This window comes from Leuciscus leuciscus, assembly GCF_965113295.1.
Source record: "Leuciscus leuciscus genome assembly, chromosome: 24".
Taxonomy (NCBI): Eukaryota; Metazoa; Chordata; class Actinopteri; order Cypriniformes; family Leuciscidae; genus Leuciscus; species Leuciscus leuciscus.
Genome location: NC_138723.1, coordinates 27,423,779 through 27,440,502, shown reverse-complemented (window position 1 = coordinate 27,440,502; position 16,724 = coordinate 27,423,779). Strand labels below are relative to the sequence as shown.

At 37.5% G+C, this 16,724-nt stretch overlaps 1 protein-coding gene across 2 annotated transcripts in view; it reads right to left on the bottom strand.

The window, feature by feature from the left end:
• Nucleotides 1–1,159: 1,159 nt before the first annotated feature.
• The window catches only part of sez6l (seizure related 6 homolog (mouse)-like), a 49,019-nt gene continuing 33,454 nt past the window's right edge, over nucleotides 1,160–16,724 (bottom strand). Inside the window, exons 4-17 of one of the 2 annotated variants that reach the window (XM_082157963.1) lie at nucleotides 15,588–15,783; nucleotides 14,919–15,104; nucleotides 12,110–12,281; nucleotides 11,862–12,031; nucleotides 10,526–10,720; nucleotides 9,248–9,386; nucleotides 8,836–9,032; nucleotides 5,886–6,080; nucleotides 5,576–5,767; nucleotides 5,278–5,472; nucleotides 4,900–4,935; nucleotides 4,623–4,737; nucleotides 3,339–3,444; nucleotides 1,160–2,052 (exon numbers count right to left, since the gene is read on the bottom strand). In XM_082157963.1, the coding sequence (XP_082014089.1) occupies nucleotides 2,023–2,052; nucleotides 3,339–3,444; nucleotides 4,623–4,737; nucleotides 4,900–4,935; nucleotides 5,278–5,472; nucleotides 5,576–5,767; nucleotides 5,886–6,080; nucleotides 8,836–9,032; nucleotides 9,248–9,386; nucleotides 10,526–10,720; nucleotides 11,862–12,031; nucleotides 12,110–12,281; nucleotides 14,919–15,104; nucleotides 15,588–15,783 (2,124 nt within the window). In that variant the 3' untranslated portion in view covers nucleotides 1,160–2,022. The remainder of the gene's footprint in view (nucleotides 2,053–3,338; nucleotides 3,445–4,622; nucleotides 4,738–4,899; nucleotides 4,936–5,277; nucleotides 5,473–5,575; nucleotides 5,768–5,885; nucleotides 6,081–8,835; nucleotides 9,033–9,247; nucleotides 9,387–10,525; nucleotides 10,721–11,861; nucleotides 12,032–12,109; nucleotides 12,282–14,918; nucleotides 15,105–15,587; nucleotides 15,784–16,724) is intronic. The other variant, XM_082157964.1, reaches the window with a different exon arrangement.

Below are 16,724 nucleotides of genomic sequence, written 5' to 3'. Positions count from 1 at the left end.
TACTTGAACATTACTTAAAATATACTTCATAAAATGAACTTGAAGTATACTTCTTTTTCGTAAGGGATACCCAGAAGGAAGATGTTATTGACTGCAAATTGCTTTTTTAATAGTTCATTCATGTATCTCAGAAGATTCCTCAGCAAATCTAGACACAAATACTGACATACAGTAAACATTTAGAGCTATAAAATTAGTGTAGAAGTATTCGATTGAATGATTATTTTGAGTCATTTACTGCAATCTACTGCTGTCACATTCACTGTTGTTCGGCAAATTTTTGCAGTCAATTCAATATAAATCCACACAAATGAGAATTTGGCATGAAAGCGAAAGATTTCACATAATATATGTGTGTGTACTGTGTATAATTATTTTGTATATATAAATACACACACATGCATGTACATAATTAAGAAATATTTGCATGTTTATTCTGTTTATATATATAATTTATATATATATTATATATATATAAATAAATAAAAATTCTTAAATATATACATGCATGTGTGTGTATTTATATATACAAAATAATGATACACTGTACACACACATACAAACACAAACTTTTATTTTGGATGCGATTAATCGCAATTAATCTTTTCACAGCCTATATTTTAAGTTTATTGCAAAATATGGATATACAATATTGTGAGAGCTTAGAGATAGACTCGATTACGACTTCATGGGAGTGGGCGGAGCTAAAAAGCTATTTTGGAGCAAGTTGCTTTTTTCGACTCACTGATTGATGGAATTATCAGTACGGCATCATGGGTAATGTTGTGTTTCACTAGGAATTCTGCTGATAAATGCAGTTATTTTTGAAAAATAAGCTGAAATAACATGGGCTGACAAAATCAACTTCCCTATGGGAAAATTGAATGGAGTTTTTACTTCCGGAACCTGACTGTTGCACTCTATAGACAATGGACCTTTATATTCCCCAAAATGTCATTAATGTGACTGTAATGAGCAAGTTTGAGACTTGACTTTTCTTAGGAGAAACATCTGAAATGCATGAGACTTATTAAAGAGATTTAATTTCTGTCCAATGGGCAGATTTTGTGAGATTTGTAATCAGTGGAGCATAAATGCCCTATTTCTGTCAGATCTCTTTTAAAATAAAAGCCTTTAATAAAATCAGGACACTTCAGGGTTAAAAAAGATTTAAATGAATTTATTTTTCACATTTCTTTAGAGAAATCAGTTACATTTTTTTCTTGATCTCCAAAAATGAAGTATTCATTAAACAGCAGAGAACATTTCACATATATACTTCAAAATAAATACATCATCTGGTCTCTGCTGCAGTAGGACGTCACTTGCAGGGGGAAAAAATACTACTTTAAAACCTGCACTACAAACTGCTCTAAGTACAAAGACTTAAAAATGACAGCAGGCAGGACGGGCCACAGACAGACAGACACAGGACGGCGCCACCACGACCCCTTTATATCGGAGCACATACCTCAGGGTTAGACTGTCTCATAAGTTACAGAATTGAGGCGAAAGAACACTGTGCAAACCCATCACTTGTTTTTTTCCACTCACTTGTCATGTCACACACGCACACACACACACACACGCACACGCGTGCACACACACACACACGCGTACGTACACACACACACACACACACACACACACACACACACACACACACACACACACGCGAGCGCACACACACACATGCGCGCACACACACACATGCGCGCACACACACACACGTTTGTGAATGGCAGAATGAAAGCCTCCGTCTGTGAGTGCATACGTGTTTAGTCACATGTAGTAAAACCACAGCAACGTCTACAGGGCGAACGATCTCTGCACCGATACTTCCTGTTTCACAGACCCTTTCCCTTCACTTCCCTCTCTCTCTCTCTCTCTCTCTTTCTCTCTTGGCTGATGAGTGCCCTTTCCTTTGGAGGTTGGGGAGATGGGGAGAGTGGAATTGTCAGGATATATTTACATCACTTCCTCTAAGAGCTGGAGCAGTACGGGACGTGTCTGTGGGCCTCTTCATATGGACACCTCATATTCTCTCGTGTCCTGTAGAAAATAAACACAAGAGATGCTGTGAGAATTACCATGTTTGATCATGTAAAAAACTCATTGCCCCCACAGGTGATGTTTTTCTCCTAGGTGATTTCCTGGCTCTTGTTATGTGGTTCAGGGTGGCTGATTAGGCTATTGCTAGGGTTTTCTGGGAGTTGCTAAGTGGTTTGTCAGATGTTTTGGAGGATTGCCAATACTTATGCGGTTGCTAGAGCGCTCTGGGAAGTTGGCAGGGCAGTGCTATGTGGTTCCTTCAGGGTTTTAGATGGTTGCTAGGGAGTTGCTAGGTGGTTGCAAGGGTTTTCTGGGAGTTGCTAAGTGGTTTGTCAGATGTTTTGGATGATTGCCAATACTTATGCGGTTGCTAGGGTGCTCTGGGAAGTTGCCAGGGCAGTGCTATGTGGTTCCTACAGGGTTTTAGATGGTTGCTAGGGAGTTGCTAGGTGGTTGCAAGGGTTTTCTGGGAGTTGCTAAGTGGTTTGTCAGATGTTTTGGATGATTGCCAATACTTATGCGGTTGCTAGGGTGCTCTGGGAAGTTGCCAGGGAAGTGCTATGTGGATCCTAAGCGGTTCTAGATGGTTGCTAGGTGGTTGCTATGGTTTTCTGGGAGTTGCTAAGTGGTTTCTCAGATGTTTTGGATGATTGCCAAGACTTATGCGGTTGCTATGATGCTCTGGGAGGTTGCCAGGCCAGTGCTATATGGTTCCTACAGGGTTCTAGATGGTTGCTAGGGAGTTGCTAGGGTTTTCTGGGAGTTGCTAAGTGGTTTCTCAGATGTTTGGATGATTACCAAGACCTATGCGTTTGGTAAGGTGCTCTGGGAAGTTGCCAGGGAAGTGTTATGTGGTTCCTAAGCAGTTGTAGGTGATTGCTAGGGAGTTGCTAGGTGGTTTGGATGATTGCCAAGACCTATGCGGTTGCTAGGGTGTTCTGGGAAGTTGCCAGGGCAGTGCTATATGGTTCCTACAGGGTTCTAGATGGTTGCTATGGAGTTTCTAGCTGGTTGCTATGGGTTTCTGTGAGTTGTTAAGTGGTTTCTCAAAAGTAGTTCTGGGCGCTTAGGCAGTTGTTAAAATGTTTGGGCTGATTGCCAGGCTGATTAAGCATTTGCTAGGGTGCTCTGGGAGGTTTCCAAGGTGGTGATATGTTCCTATGGAGTTGCTAAGTGGTTGGTTGTTCAGGTGTTTTGGATGATTGCCAGGACTAGTGTTCTCTGGGAGGTTTTATGTGTTCTATGTGATTGCCAAGGCTTTGTTATGCGGTTGCTAAAACTCTCACCCCTCCAGTCTCGTAGAGGGGGTTGTCAAACTCAGTTTCCACGGTGATTTGGCTGTAGGGATGCGGATACATCAGAGGAAGTCTCAGGTTTGAATGATAACGGCACCTGAGGAACACAGCAGCACATGTTCTCTCGTTTCAGCAATGGACAATCATGGTGTCTGTTTTCCCACCCACACATATCATTACACTTCAAGCTATTAAATGCTTTATGAAGAAACCAATCTCATTTCACAACATTATTAGTACAAGCAGCTTTGAGCAGTCTATTAAATGAGCAACAGAACATGTGTAAGTGCTCATGAACACTGGCAGCTCTTTATTGTAGCACAACAGACGGGTTACGGAAGTAAAAACTCTATTCATTTTCTCCATAAGGAAAATTAATTTTGAACGATAACTTATAAACCTCTAAAGACAGGCCTACTGTGTTTATTTACTTCTGTTGAAGCCGTCAGTTCACGATACTTCAGCTTATTTTTTTAAATAATTGTGTTTAACAGTGGAATTCCTGGTGAAAAACTACATTACCCATGATGCTGTACAGAAAATTCCACCAATCAGAGTCAGTCTTGTCTTGTGTTGTCAAAGTCTTGTATTGTCTTTTTGTCCAATTTTCAAAAATGTTTTTGCTTCAAATCAAAGTTTGTAGTGTTATGATTCACCTTGTAGCTGATTGGCTTAGTTCATGGCTTGTAACTAGGGATGCACGATATATATCGGCCACCATATCGGTATCGGCCGATATATGTTCACTTTAATGTTAACGTTATCGGCCCAATAAGAATATTTAGCCGATATATAAAAGCCGATAAATAATGGATTATTTCCTTCAGCTGAGACACTTCAGATGCGTACTGTTCGCCATGATGGTTTTGAATTGCTTGAAATATGATTGGAAAATACAGTTAAGTGCAACATGCGCAGAGCAAGTCTGTCACAAAGGCTATATATAAAATTATAATTGTGTGCTTGGGATATGACTTTTAATGGTGAGACTTTTGTTTTTGTAATCAGGCTCTCAAAAATGATATAACATTTTTTATTAATATTTATCGGCCAATATATCGGTTATCGGCTTTCAAATATAAAGAATTATCGGTATCGGACAAAATTTTCATATCACTGCATCCCTACTTTTAACTCTTTAATAATGACTATTTTAAAATCCTCATGGGAAAAATTTATGAAAAAATACTTCCAGAACCAGCGCTGCTGAAAAAGGGTGCAGGCGCTAATGCACTCTATTAGTAATACTAACACTTTACACAGAATATTGCTCACCTTGTGACATAGATGTAGGCCCCTCCCAGTAAAACAGACACTAGCAACACTAGTATAAATATTGCTAGAGCCATACTTCCCCCGTCGAAAGAAGAGTCTGCAGCAGCTTCAGCCACTAGACAAGATACAAAGATGAAATACATTAAGAATTCATTTTCGCCTGCTTTACCCACAACAACAACCATCAAAACTTTATAAAATCTCTCTGATAACAAGGGTTACAATCTATAAAATTCAAACCTTTGCTTACATTAGTACATTAAACAATAAAACTTACCCTCTAGTGCATGATTGCCAGAACATTCATGATTGACTGAAAATATTAGGGGAAAATAATATATATTTCAGCTTTTAATATATGATATAATAATATAATAAAACAATAACAATGAACATTAAAAAAAATTGTTTTTGTTTTTATGTAGAATTCACATCACAGATATTTACATATTTTATTTGAATATTCATTAAATATCTGTTATGCAGCTTCATTAGGGTAGTTATAAATAGAAAACAAAATGCAATTGTTGGGATCAACATTCTTTTTTGAAATGTAAAAAAATTATATTCATATTTTTTATAATAAAAAAGGCGTGAGGGATAAACCCCTGCACATTTATATACATACAAATTCTCTGTAAATATCTTTCCTTACCTCTGCAAAGAGGTAATGGACCACTCCAAAACGAGGGATTTCCCAGAATGCACTTGATGGCAATCTCACCAATGAGCTCATAGCCTTGGTAGCACATGAAGGTTAGAGACTCTCCCGGTAGGTAAAGCCTTTTAGACAATATCTGGTAGCCATTGTCAGGAAGGCCGGGATTCTCACAGGACACGGACTCTTCCGCTATTATACAGTGTAAGAAATAAAATCAGGAATAATTGAGGGATTAAAAGGGGATTTAAATATAAAATACAGAAATTGTGACAAAACATTTGTGGGAACTCACAAACGCAATGTGGCAAGCGAGACGTCCAAACAGGGGTGCCGGGTTCTCGACCATAGCAAGTGAGTGTGGCGCCGCCCTGCAGGATAAATCCGGGAACGCAGCTGTACTGGATAGTGGTGCCAACCAAGAGTTTGGGATCAGACAGAGTGCGTGTGGAGTGCTCCACGTGTCCAGGGTCTGTGCAGTACATAACTATTGAGGGGAAGGGAGGAAAAAGAGACAAAGCTGAGAAGGATGACATTTGAATCTGCTGAAAGTAAAAGTTCTTCAGACTCCAATTAGCAAAGACACCCAACTATGCTTGACTCACTCTTCTCACAGAACGGAGGCTGGGTGTTCCAGCTCAGGTCCACCTGACAGGTCAGGGTTTCACTGCCCACGAGGTCGTACCCCGGGTCGCACTGATATGTGATGCGAGCTCCGCGCACCAGCGCTGCATGAGACGTGGTCTTCCAGCCGTTCTGGATCTCAGGTAGATCTGGACACGAGTCATTGCGTGATACCTCTGGAAAACAGGGGTAAAATGATTGAACTTCACACATAAGTTTTGTGCATAATTTGTTTATTGACATAATTATATATATTAGTGCTTTAAAATCGATTTGTAAGTTTGTAAGTATACTGAATAATATATATATATATATATATATATATATATATATATATATATATATATATATATATATATATATGTATATATGTGTGTGTGTGTACATGTGCATAAGAATACGTATATGCTTGTTCAGTACTACGGAAGCGTGTTTCCGCCACAAAAAATAAAAATAATATCGCAACTTATCTCACAATTCAGACTTTATAACTTGGAATTAGAAGTTTATATCCCACAATTCTGAGAGAAAAGACAGAATTACGAATTATAAACTTTTTAAATAAAGTCTAAATTGCGAGATATAGACTTGGAATTACAGAGAGAAAAAGTCTGAATTGTGAGATCACCTTTTTAATTTTTCATTCCAATGAAGCTTTAGTACAGTATCTATACACATTAGATTTGCCTTAAAGGGATACTCCACCGTTTTTTCATATTAAACTATGTTATTCCCTTAACTAAGACGAGTTGATGCATACCTCTCTCGTCTCAGTGCGTGCACTCAATCGCTCTGGCGCGCGGCGACACTTTGATAGCACTTAGCTTAGCCCAGTTCATTCATTAGGGACCAAACAGAGATGAAGTTAGAAGCGACCAAACACCTCCACGTTTTCCCTATTTAAATACAGTTACACGAGTAGTTACACGACCAAGTATGGTGACACAAAATAAAACGTGGCACTTTTCTAAGCGGGTAAAAAGGATAACTATAATGTATGGCGGAATAGCACTTGAAGTTGGAAGCACTTCGACTCGACGCAGTAAAAAGTCACTCCTGAAAAATCCTCTTCCTCTCACTTCTGTCATTAGAAATCAACGTGGAATTTCCCCAATAGGGAAAACGTGGAGGTGTTTGGTCGCTTCTAACTTCATCTCTGTTTGGTTCCTAATGAATGAACTGGGCTAAGCTAAGTGCTATCAAAGTGTCGCCGCGCGCCAGAGCGATTGAGTGCACGCACTGAGACGAGAGAGGTATGTATCAACTCGTCTTAGTTAAGGGAATAACATAGTTTAATATGAAAAAGCGGTGGAGTATCCCTTTAAGAGATGTGCTATTCTACATAGATTAAAGGAGGGATCTGAGTCATAGAGACCAGAATATCACTTGAGGGTGGATTTTATTGACCTAGGCCAGTAAGTAACCACTTAGCAAACACCAAGAACACTCTGGTGACCACACAGCAAAGCGCTAACAGCTAACAACCACCCGCAACACCCTAGCATCTCGGAGGGTCTTATGCACCACTCACTCACTCATTTTTAGGAAATGAAAACTCTAGTTTTTATATTATTTTTAGCCTTTTGAGAATCAAAGAGGCAACTCGAAACCTACACGAACGTGTTGGCTTGGTGTGTAGGAGCATGTGCGCTAACCACTAGGTCAGAGCTCTGACAGCTTTATTCATAAGATTTCAGATCTTGTAGCTGGCAAAATAATTATAAATAAATATAAAAGGTCTGAGAAAATGCATTTTTTATTTAAAAGACAATCAAAACTGTTTTTCAACAGATCAATTATTCTTAGCATGGCCGGATGTTCGTGTATGATGTTAGCGCAGTGCTAATGGGGTTTCCTTTAGATTCCACATTCAATCAGTTCATGAGCGGATTGATCATGAGCACTTGGCAGTCATTGTGAATTCATAGGGCTTCGGTGACCTTTATTTTCCTGGGAACTTTATCCTCTACCATTATACGAACATAAATCTCTGTCTCTTTAGTTCAAGCCATTACTGGAGATTACATGCAAACATGCTGTGTGTGTGTGTGTGTGTGTGTGTGTGTGTGTGTTTCCTATGGGAGAGGATAGAGACAAAACTAAATGTGAATGAATGAGGGCAGCCAGGAAAGAAGGAGGAGAAGAGGACGATGGGAGATGAATAGTTGTGCCTGAGTGGAAAAAAGCATTGACTAAAATGCATGCAGACCACTTGAGAACATAATGGATCGGTTGAAGTAATTTGAAAAGAAAGAGTTGCATTGAGACTCTCTGTGAGTTCGTGACACTCATACCAGACTGAACGTTTGTGTATAAAGCTTGTCTTTAACAGGGGGAGGTGGGAAAAGAAATACTGTGACCGACTAATTTAGTTTAGCCAGACTTTTGATTATCAACAAAGTCTGGTCTAGTGTTGTTATTGTTAACTCAAACTAAAACTACAACTAAAGACTAAACCAATTAAAAATATATATATTTTAAATAAAATAAATATAATAAAAATAAAGCTGAAATAAATTAAATATTTAAATATTGGCAACTAACTGAAAACTATTTTTATACTACTACTATATATACAGTATTGCTTATTTTATTCATTCTTATAAATACATTTTTCTTATAATATATATTTATTATAATTATGTATCAAATATTTTGTTTAATATTACTGTATATCTAAAAAATAAGTTGAAGTACTAAAATTACTAAAAATAAATCTAAAATAAAAATGTATTACAGCTAAATAGAAATATTAAGAAAACTAATATTAAAGTATGTGTTCTCAAAGATAGTTTATATATTATACAAACAAAACTCTTAATCTCCAGACAATCAGGTTTTGAAAACACTCTTCTAGCCTGTTTGCAAGATGCATGAGACTGAATCTAATTTATGCCTTTTAACTGGTGCCATTAGCTCGAGTGTCCTTACCCATGTAGTTGATGATAAAACCCTCACCCTTCCCGAAGACCAGGCCGGCTGGATCTGAGTGGAAGGTGATGGTGAGGTCAGGGGTCGAGGAGGACATCTTAAACGGGTTGGTGCCCCCAACAAACTGGCCCAATATACGCGTTGTGACCTCATCTCCATCCAAAATGGTTAGCATATCACTGTCGCTCAGGTTTAAGCTAATGAGAGAGAGAGAGAGAGAGAGAGAGGTGAGTGGTGTGGGAGGAAACGAGAAAATGAACGAGTCATTCAGGCGGTTTGGTGAGTCATCGCATCCAGCAGGTCTGTGGGTTTCATTGGATTTCAGCATCAGCTTGACGCATCAGCCACCAGAGCAGCTAAACCCGCAGACTTTGCTGTTGTTCTCAGAACAGAATGTTCCAGATGGACTTACAGCTGCACGTCCAGCAGAACGCGCTTGTCCTCGCCGACGTGAATCCTCCAGCTGCAATCCTCGCCCTCCCCGTACCATTCGGGCCAGTTTGGGGACAGAATAACGCCGCTGGGGCCGGACAGGTCACCGCCACAGAGAGCTGCAGAGTCCACATACACACGTGTCACATTGATTTCTCTGTCACATTGTTGTCTCATGAATCAGTGGAACAAATTTCAAAAGTCTGTCATGTCACAATTAGCATCTTTATAATATATTTAATATATAAATAAAAATATATATACACACACACACACACACACACACACACACAATATTTATTTAATATTAGTATTAATATATTACATGCAATTTTATTTGTAATTATATATATATATATATATATATACTGTGTATATATATGTATAATATTTGATATTAAATGGGTATATAATTACAATTATCTATGTTATTATAAATACATGTATATTATAAGTGCATATTATAAAAAAGTCAATTGTTTTATACATTGATTCTCACTTTGTTGTATATATATATACACACACAGTAATTTATTTTTTATATTTATTAATAATATATTTATTATATTTATGTTTTCAAATATTTTCTTTAATATCAGCAAGTATGTAATTTGGAATTAAATCGGTATATAATTACAAATAATTATAATTAAATAAATAACTGTCTAATAGTTATTAAAAACAGTGTACATAATAGATAAAGTGTAAGTTAATTTATACATTGACACACACATTCACAAACGTGTGTATATATATATATAAAATAATTTTTTCATTATTCTCTGAAGTGTGTCCTGTGCATTCGGTTGTGTAAATGTGCATTTCGATATTAATTGCATGTGACATCCAAGCGATATCAAGCATGTGTAATACATCATGTGGGGTCGACCCGTGTTATGTTCAGCTGTTTTGATCTATTGTCAGTCACAGAAAACCTCCTTTATCCTGTCTAACGATGAATTACAACAAGGTTAAATATAGAGCAATAACTAATACTCATCCACTACCGATGATTAGGCCGTGAAAATATTCATCAGCCTAGCAGCAAAAAATATGAAATTCTAAAAAGCACTTCTTAGATGAAAGGCTGTTTTGGGATATTAACATGCCATTAACATTCAATGCAATTACCATAACATAATTAGAGTAGAAGTGCCAATTAGCTGCTAATCTGCCATCCCATGACATTTAATAAAGGATTAATGTTATCTTGTGATGTGCATTATGTAACATGTAGGGTGAGCCGTGGATGATCTACCTTTACAGAGGGGCTCTGTGTCGTTCCAGTAGGGGTCTCGTGTGTTGATGCACTCAATGACGGGCGGGCCCTGCTCCAGCGAGTGGCCGGGGTCACAGGTGAACTGCACCACCGTCCCAACGCCGTAAGTCGGGTCTGTCGTGCTGAAGTTTCCATTTTGGATGTACGGCTCATAGCAGTGGCCCTTCTCGAATGCTAAACGTGAAGAATTAGAAGTTCTGTTAGCTATAGAGTAACAATAAATAATCCAGAGAAACATGTTAACCTTAGCTATTATTTATATATATGTTTAAATATATTTTATTAAATTAATTGTTAATGCATTAGATAAAAAAAGAACTTTACGATAAGGTTCCATTTGTTTTAGGGTCACATTAGTGAACATGAAATAACAATAAAAAATACTTCTAAAGCATTTATTAATCTTGGTAAATTTTCATTTCATGATTTACTAATCCATCATTAAAATCAAAAGTTGTATCTTTTTATTATTATTTAATGGACCTGAGCTAACATGAACTAACAATGAACAGTTGCATTTTTTTAAAACTAACGTTACCAATTATAAATAAATACTTGCTTCATAATAAAAAAATAGTAATAAATGTCTTTCTCATTACGCATTAACAAATGTTTACTAATGAGTCCTTATTGTTACCATAAAAATATTAGATATAAGACATTAAGATCAAATATCAAACTAAATTTATTTATTTTAAAGCACATTTTTCAAGTACAACACTTCATAAAATGTCACTTTTTTATTTTGTGTTTTAAATGATAAAAAATAGGAAAGAGTTCAAATGTTAGTCAAACAGTAGTTTGCAAATTAGGAAAAACTGATCGAATGTTCCTAAAAACTTTTATCTAATGCAATGGAATTCATACATTTTTAAGTGTTACTTAAATGTTTAAATACTTTTTGGGCCGCTGTACATTCAGTTTGATGAATCTGCCCAACATATTGTAAAGGGATTCCACTGGAGGCAAGTTATAAAGAACCCAAGTGCAGTTTATTACAAATAAAACAAAACATAAAACAAAAACCAAGGCATGAACATTAACTTACACAACCGTTGTTACATGAATTAATACTTGACCAAGACACATGGCAAACATGAGGGCTTAAATACACAGACTAATGACAAGACAAGGGACACCTGTGAACAATGAACCAATGAACCAATGACAACATGACACATCAGACAAGGGAACACATGGCAGGATCACATGACTAACAGGGAATCACATGACAAGACACAGAAACATGACAATGACATGAAACGTGACCAAATCGTGACACATATTCAGTGTCGCAGAGCTCAAACTGGCGTACCTTCGTAACGTATATTAAAGCCAGTGTTGTGACTGTTAGGTTGGTCTGTTATAAACTGGACCCGAACAGCCGGGCCTTCGCTGATCACTCCCTCGAACGGGATCGGGCCGCCACGGCCGGAATCAAACAGGACCACCGATCCTGAGTCGAGGCCGCTCCATAAGACAAGCCTATGTCACGGGAGAAAGGCTGAGCCTCTTATATACATATAAAAAGAATGCATTGATTTAGATGATACGTGCATTTACCTGTCTGTCGGACCCAACACCATTCTCTCCAAATGCAGGTGCAGCCTTTGGCCATTAGGAGCCTCCAGGGACCAAGAGCAGCTGCGGTCCAGGGTGCTGTTAGGGCCCGAGTGGGGGGAGGGGGACAGAACGCGGCCCACCATGGCGTTTTTTACAACCCCGCCACACAAAGCTTCAAAAGAACATGTGCCAATAAGAGCAAGGCTTATGACTCACTTTTTAAAATAAACAATAAAAGAAAGTATAATATTAAATGTGTTTATATATATATATATGTACAGTGGGGAGAACAAGTATTTGATACACTGCCGATTTTGCAGGTTTTCCTACTTACAAAGCATGTAGAGGTCTGTAATTTTTATCATAGGTACACTTCAACTGTGAGTGACAGAATCTAAAATCCAGAAAATCACATTGTATGATTTTTAAATAATTAATTTGCATTTTATTGCATGACATAAGTATTTGATCACCTACCAACCAGTAAGAATTCCGGCTCTCACATACCTGTTAGTTTTTCTTTAAGAAGCCCTCCTGTTCTCCACTCATTACCTGTATTAACTGCACCGGTTTGAACTTGTTACCTGTATAAAAGACACTTGTCCACACACTCAATCAAACAGACTCCAACTTCTCCACAATGGCCAAGACCAGAGAACTGTGTAAGGACATCAGGGATAAAATTGTAGACCTGCACAAGGCTGGGACGGGCAACAGGACAATAGGCAAGCAGCTTACGCGCAACAACTGTTGGCGCAATTATTAGAAAATGGAAGAAGTTCAAGATGACGGTCAATCTCCCTCGGTCTGGGGCACCATGCAAGATCTCACCTCGTGGGGCATCAATGATCATGAGGAAGGTGAGGGATCAGCCCAGAACTACACGGCAGGACCTGGTCAATGACCTGAAGAGAGCTGGGACCACAGTCTCAAAGAAAACCATTAGTAACACACTTTGCCGTCATGGATTAAAATCTTGCACCGCACGCAAGGTCCCCCTGCTCAAGCCAGCGCATGTCCAGGCCCGTCTGAAGTTTCCCAATGACCATCTGGATGATCCAGAGGAGGAATAGAAGAAGGTCATGTGGTCTGATGAGACAAAAATAGAGCTTTTTGGTCTAAACTCCACTCACCGTGTTTGGAGGAAGAAGAAGGATGAGTACAACCCCAAGAACACCATCCCAACCGTGAAGCATGGAGGTGGAAATATCATTCTTTTGGGATGCTTTTCTGCAAAGGGGACAGGACGACTGCACCGTATTGAGGGGAGGATGGATGGGGCCATGTATCGCGAGATCTTGGCCAACAACCTCCTTCCCTCAGTAAGAGCATTGAAGATGGTTCATGGCTGGGTCGTCCAGCATGACAACGACCCGAAACACACAGCCAGGGCAACTAAGGAGTGTCTCCGTAAGAAGCATCTCAAGGTCCTGGAGTGGCCTAGCCAGTCTCCAGACCTGAACCCAATGGAAAATCTTTGGAGGGAGCTGAAAGTCCGTATTGCCCAGCGACAGCCCCGAAACCTGAAGGATCTGGAGAAGGTCTATATGGAGGAGTGGGCCAAAATCCCTGCTGCAGTGTGTGCAAACCTGGTCAAGAACTACAGGAAATGTATGATCTCTGTAATTGCAAACAAAGGTTTCTGTACCAAATATTAAGTTCTGCTTTTCTGATGTATCAAATACTTATGTCATGCAATAAAATGCAAATTAATTGCTTAAAAATCATACAATGTGATTTTCTGGATTTTTGTTTTAGATTCCATCACTCACAGTTGAAGAGTACCTATGATAAAAATTACAGACTTCTACATTCTTTGTAAGTGGGAAAACTTGCAAAATCGGCAGTGTATCAAATACTTGTTCTTCCCACTGTATGTATATATATATATATATATATATATATATAATTTTATATACATTTTAATTATAAAAATATATTTATAAATAATAAATATTTAGTTTTTTCAATAATATATATTTTTTTTATAAATTGTTTTATAAATAGTTTTCATAACAATTTCATATTATATACTGTATATATATATATAAAATTAGATTTTTTAATATACATTTATAGATTATAGATTAAAATGTATATTAACTTAAAATATTAATTATTTTCAGATAGAAAAAAGAAAATATAAAATAAAAATGAAATATTTATTATATATAAACGACGATATATGGGCTAAGCCAAAATTGCGTATTTTTGTGATGATACAACCGAAATATGGCACAGAGAATTATATTGTATATAATTTGTCAAAAAGGCAAAGATCTCTGTGTGCTCAATTGAGATCTGGTGTTTTGCCTTTGACTGTTGAAACAGGACGATATGTTAATTTAGAAGAGGAAAAACGGATGTGTTTGAATGATACAGAAAATGAGTTCCATTTTGTTTTCTATTGTCCATGTTATTGTGGACAGTGTGATTTTCTGTTTTGTAGGATAAAATCAGAGATTGATTTGGTAAATATGGATGATGCTCAAAGACTGAGATGGCTGTTCACATGTGAAACATATAAATTAGCCAATTATCTTGAGAAAGCATGAGGAAAAAAGCTCTTTATCGAGATGATCTGTAGATGAGGATTTTGCCCATGCCCAAGTCTCTAGATATGACTCTGGTATCTCCATCAATGTAAAGTCTATGGGACTTTTCTGCCCATTTTATTTCTCTTCCAGGTGATATGTTTAGAATATAAGTTTAATACATAGTGTTAGGGGTTTGTTCAAATGAATACTAATTATTAATATTAACATTTCAGCACTTTTCCCAGCAGTTCCTGTGATTCTCCGAGTCTCACCCCTGCAGCTTGGCTCGCGTTGGCTCCACACAGGCAGCGAGGCATTGAGGCATGTGAGGGTGGCGTCCCCCTGCAGGTGGTATCCCATGTGACACTGGAAGTGAGCCGTGCCTCCGGGATGCAGATCTTTTACTGACACCTCCCCAAAATGAGGCCGTCGAGGTAGGGCACAACTCAGGCGAAAAACTGGGCAAGAAAGATCAGATTATCCTTTTTAAAATTCTCCTTTTATGAGATATGAGTAAATAATGACAGATATTTTGGAGGGTGAACTTTTTCTTGAATCATTTATGAGTAAAATGTATGATAATTCCGCTCGAGAACACTAATCAAAAGAAATTGCAACCAAGGCGGCACAAGAAAGCCTTGTGAAATGAGCCCTGGAGTGAAACTACAACATTAGCCGGTTAATGGACATGGCAGAAGCTATCAAGTTAGATAACCGAGCAAATTAAACAAACAGAGAATTTTTCAATACAAAGTTTGAAGGCAAAGTAAATTACTGAGACTTCTGGATGAGGAGCATTTTTAACATTTACACAAGCACCTGTGGGATTCATTACCGTAATATTATATAAACTTCACAGTTTTATGTAAAAGAGCAATTATCTCCACAAATCCCAAAGATGTCCTGTTTAATGCATAAGTGGCTTGTTTTGAAAGACTCACTTTGATAATGCAGCTGGAACATGCCGACTCCTCCCTCTGGAGACGACTGGTAGAACACGGACAGCGTGTTGGTTGGACTGCGGATCACCTGACCTTCCACCAGAAGCGTCTGATTGGCCAGTACGAGCAAGGCTCCGCCTTCATCTACACCTCTGATTGACAGCTGCTCGCCCTCTGACAGGTTGACACTTTTGACCTACAACAAAGGAATGCCAAGCATCTTGTAAGAAAACCACAATACATTAAGAAGTATGTAGAGCATGTACAGTACGACATTCACATTAACATATTATCAAGTTCATTTGAGAGCAAAAAAGTAATGCGTACTATTGTACAATGATGGTATCTGATGATAATACCATGGTACTTCCATGTATCGGTAATTCTCAAAATATAGAGACAATGTCTCTTTTTAATCATTAAAATTACTTCAAATAGTCAAGAAACTTCAATATAAGTGTGTGTGTGAAATTATTATTTATTTATACGTACTGATATTAATCAAAATATTTGATACATAATTATGATATATTTATAATAAAAACAAAAATGACAATACTGTAAATATATATATATATATATATATATATATATATATATATGTGTGTGTGTGTGAGTGTGTGTAAATAAAATATAAAAAACACATACATTATCAAAATTGAAAATATAAAACATTGCAAAGGTTGTTCAAAAGTTTATATAGTGATTTTTCACACCATGTTAAAAAGTTATTCATTTAAATACATCGTTTTAAATGTGTCATTGGTGTTACATTGCATAATTTGCATTGAATTTTTTTTTTTATGATTTAATAAAACCATTTCAGAGGCAGAGAAAATTAATGACAGGAACAACATGTTTTTCTTTTAAACAACATGCACCAATAAACAGTGCACAATAAAAGTAATAATGTGCATTAAGGAAGTAAAAAGTGTGCATTTTGATTTCACGGTTAAAGCATATCACGGCCAGCATGGATAATCCATATCTCATCCGATCCCATGAGGACAGTGTGTGTATACATACCAAATTAATTGGAAGTGTTTTAATCTCTTGAGACAGAATATTTAACAAACACACAGACACACAGCAGGCCTTTGGCTGTGGATTAAAGTGGTAATTAGAGATTATGTGACG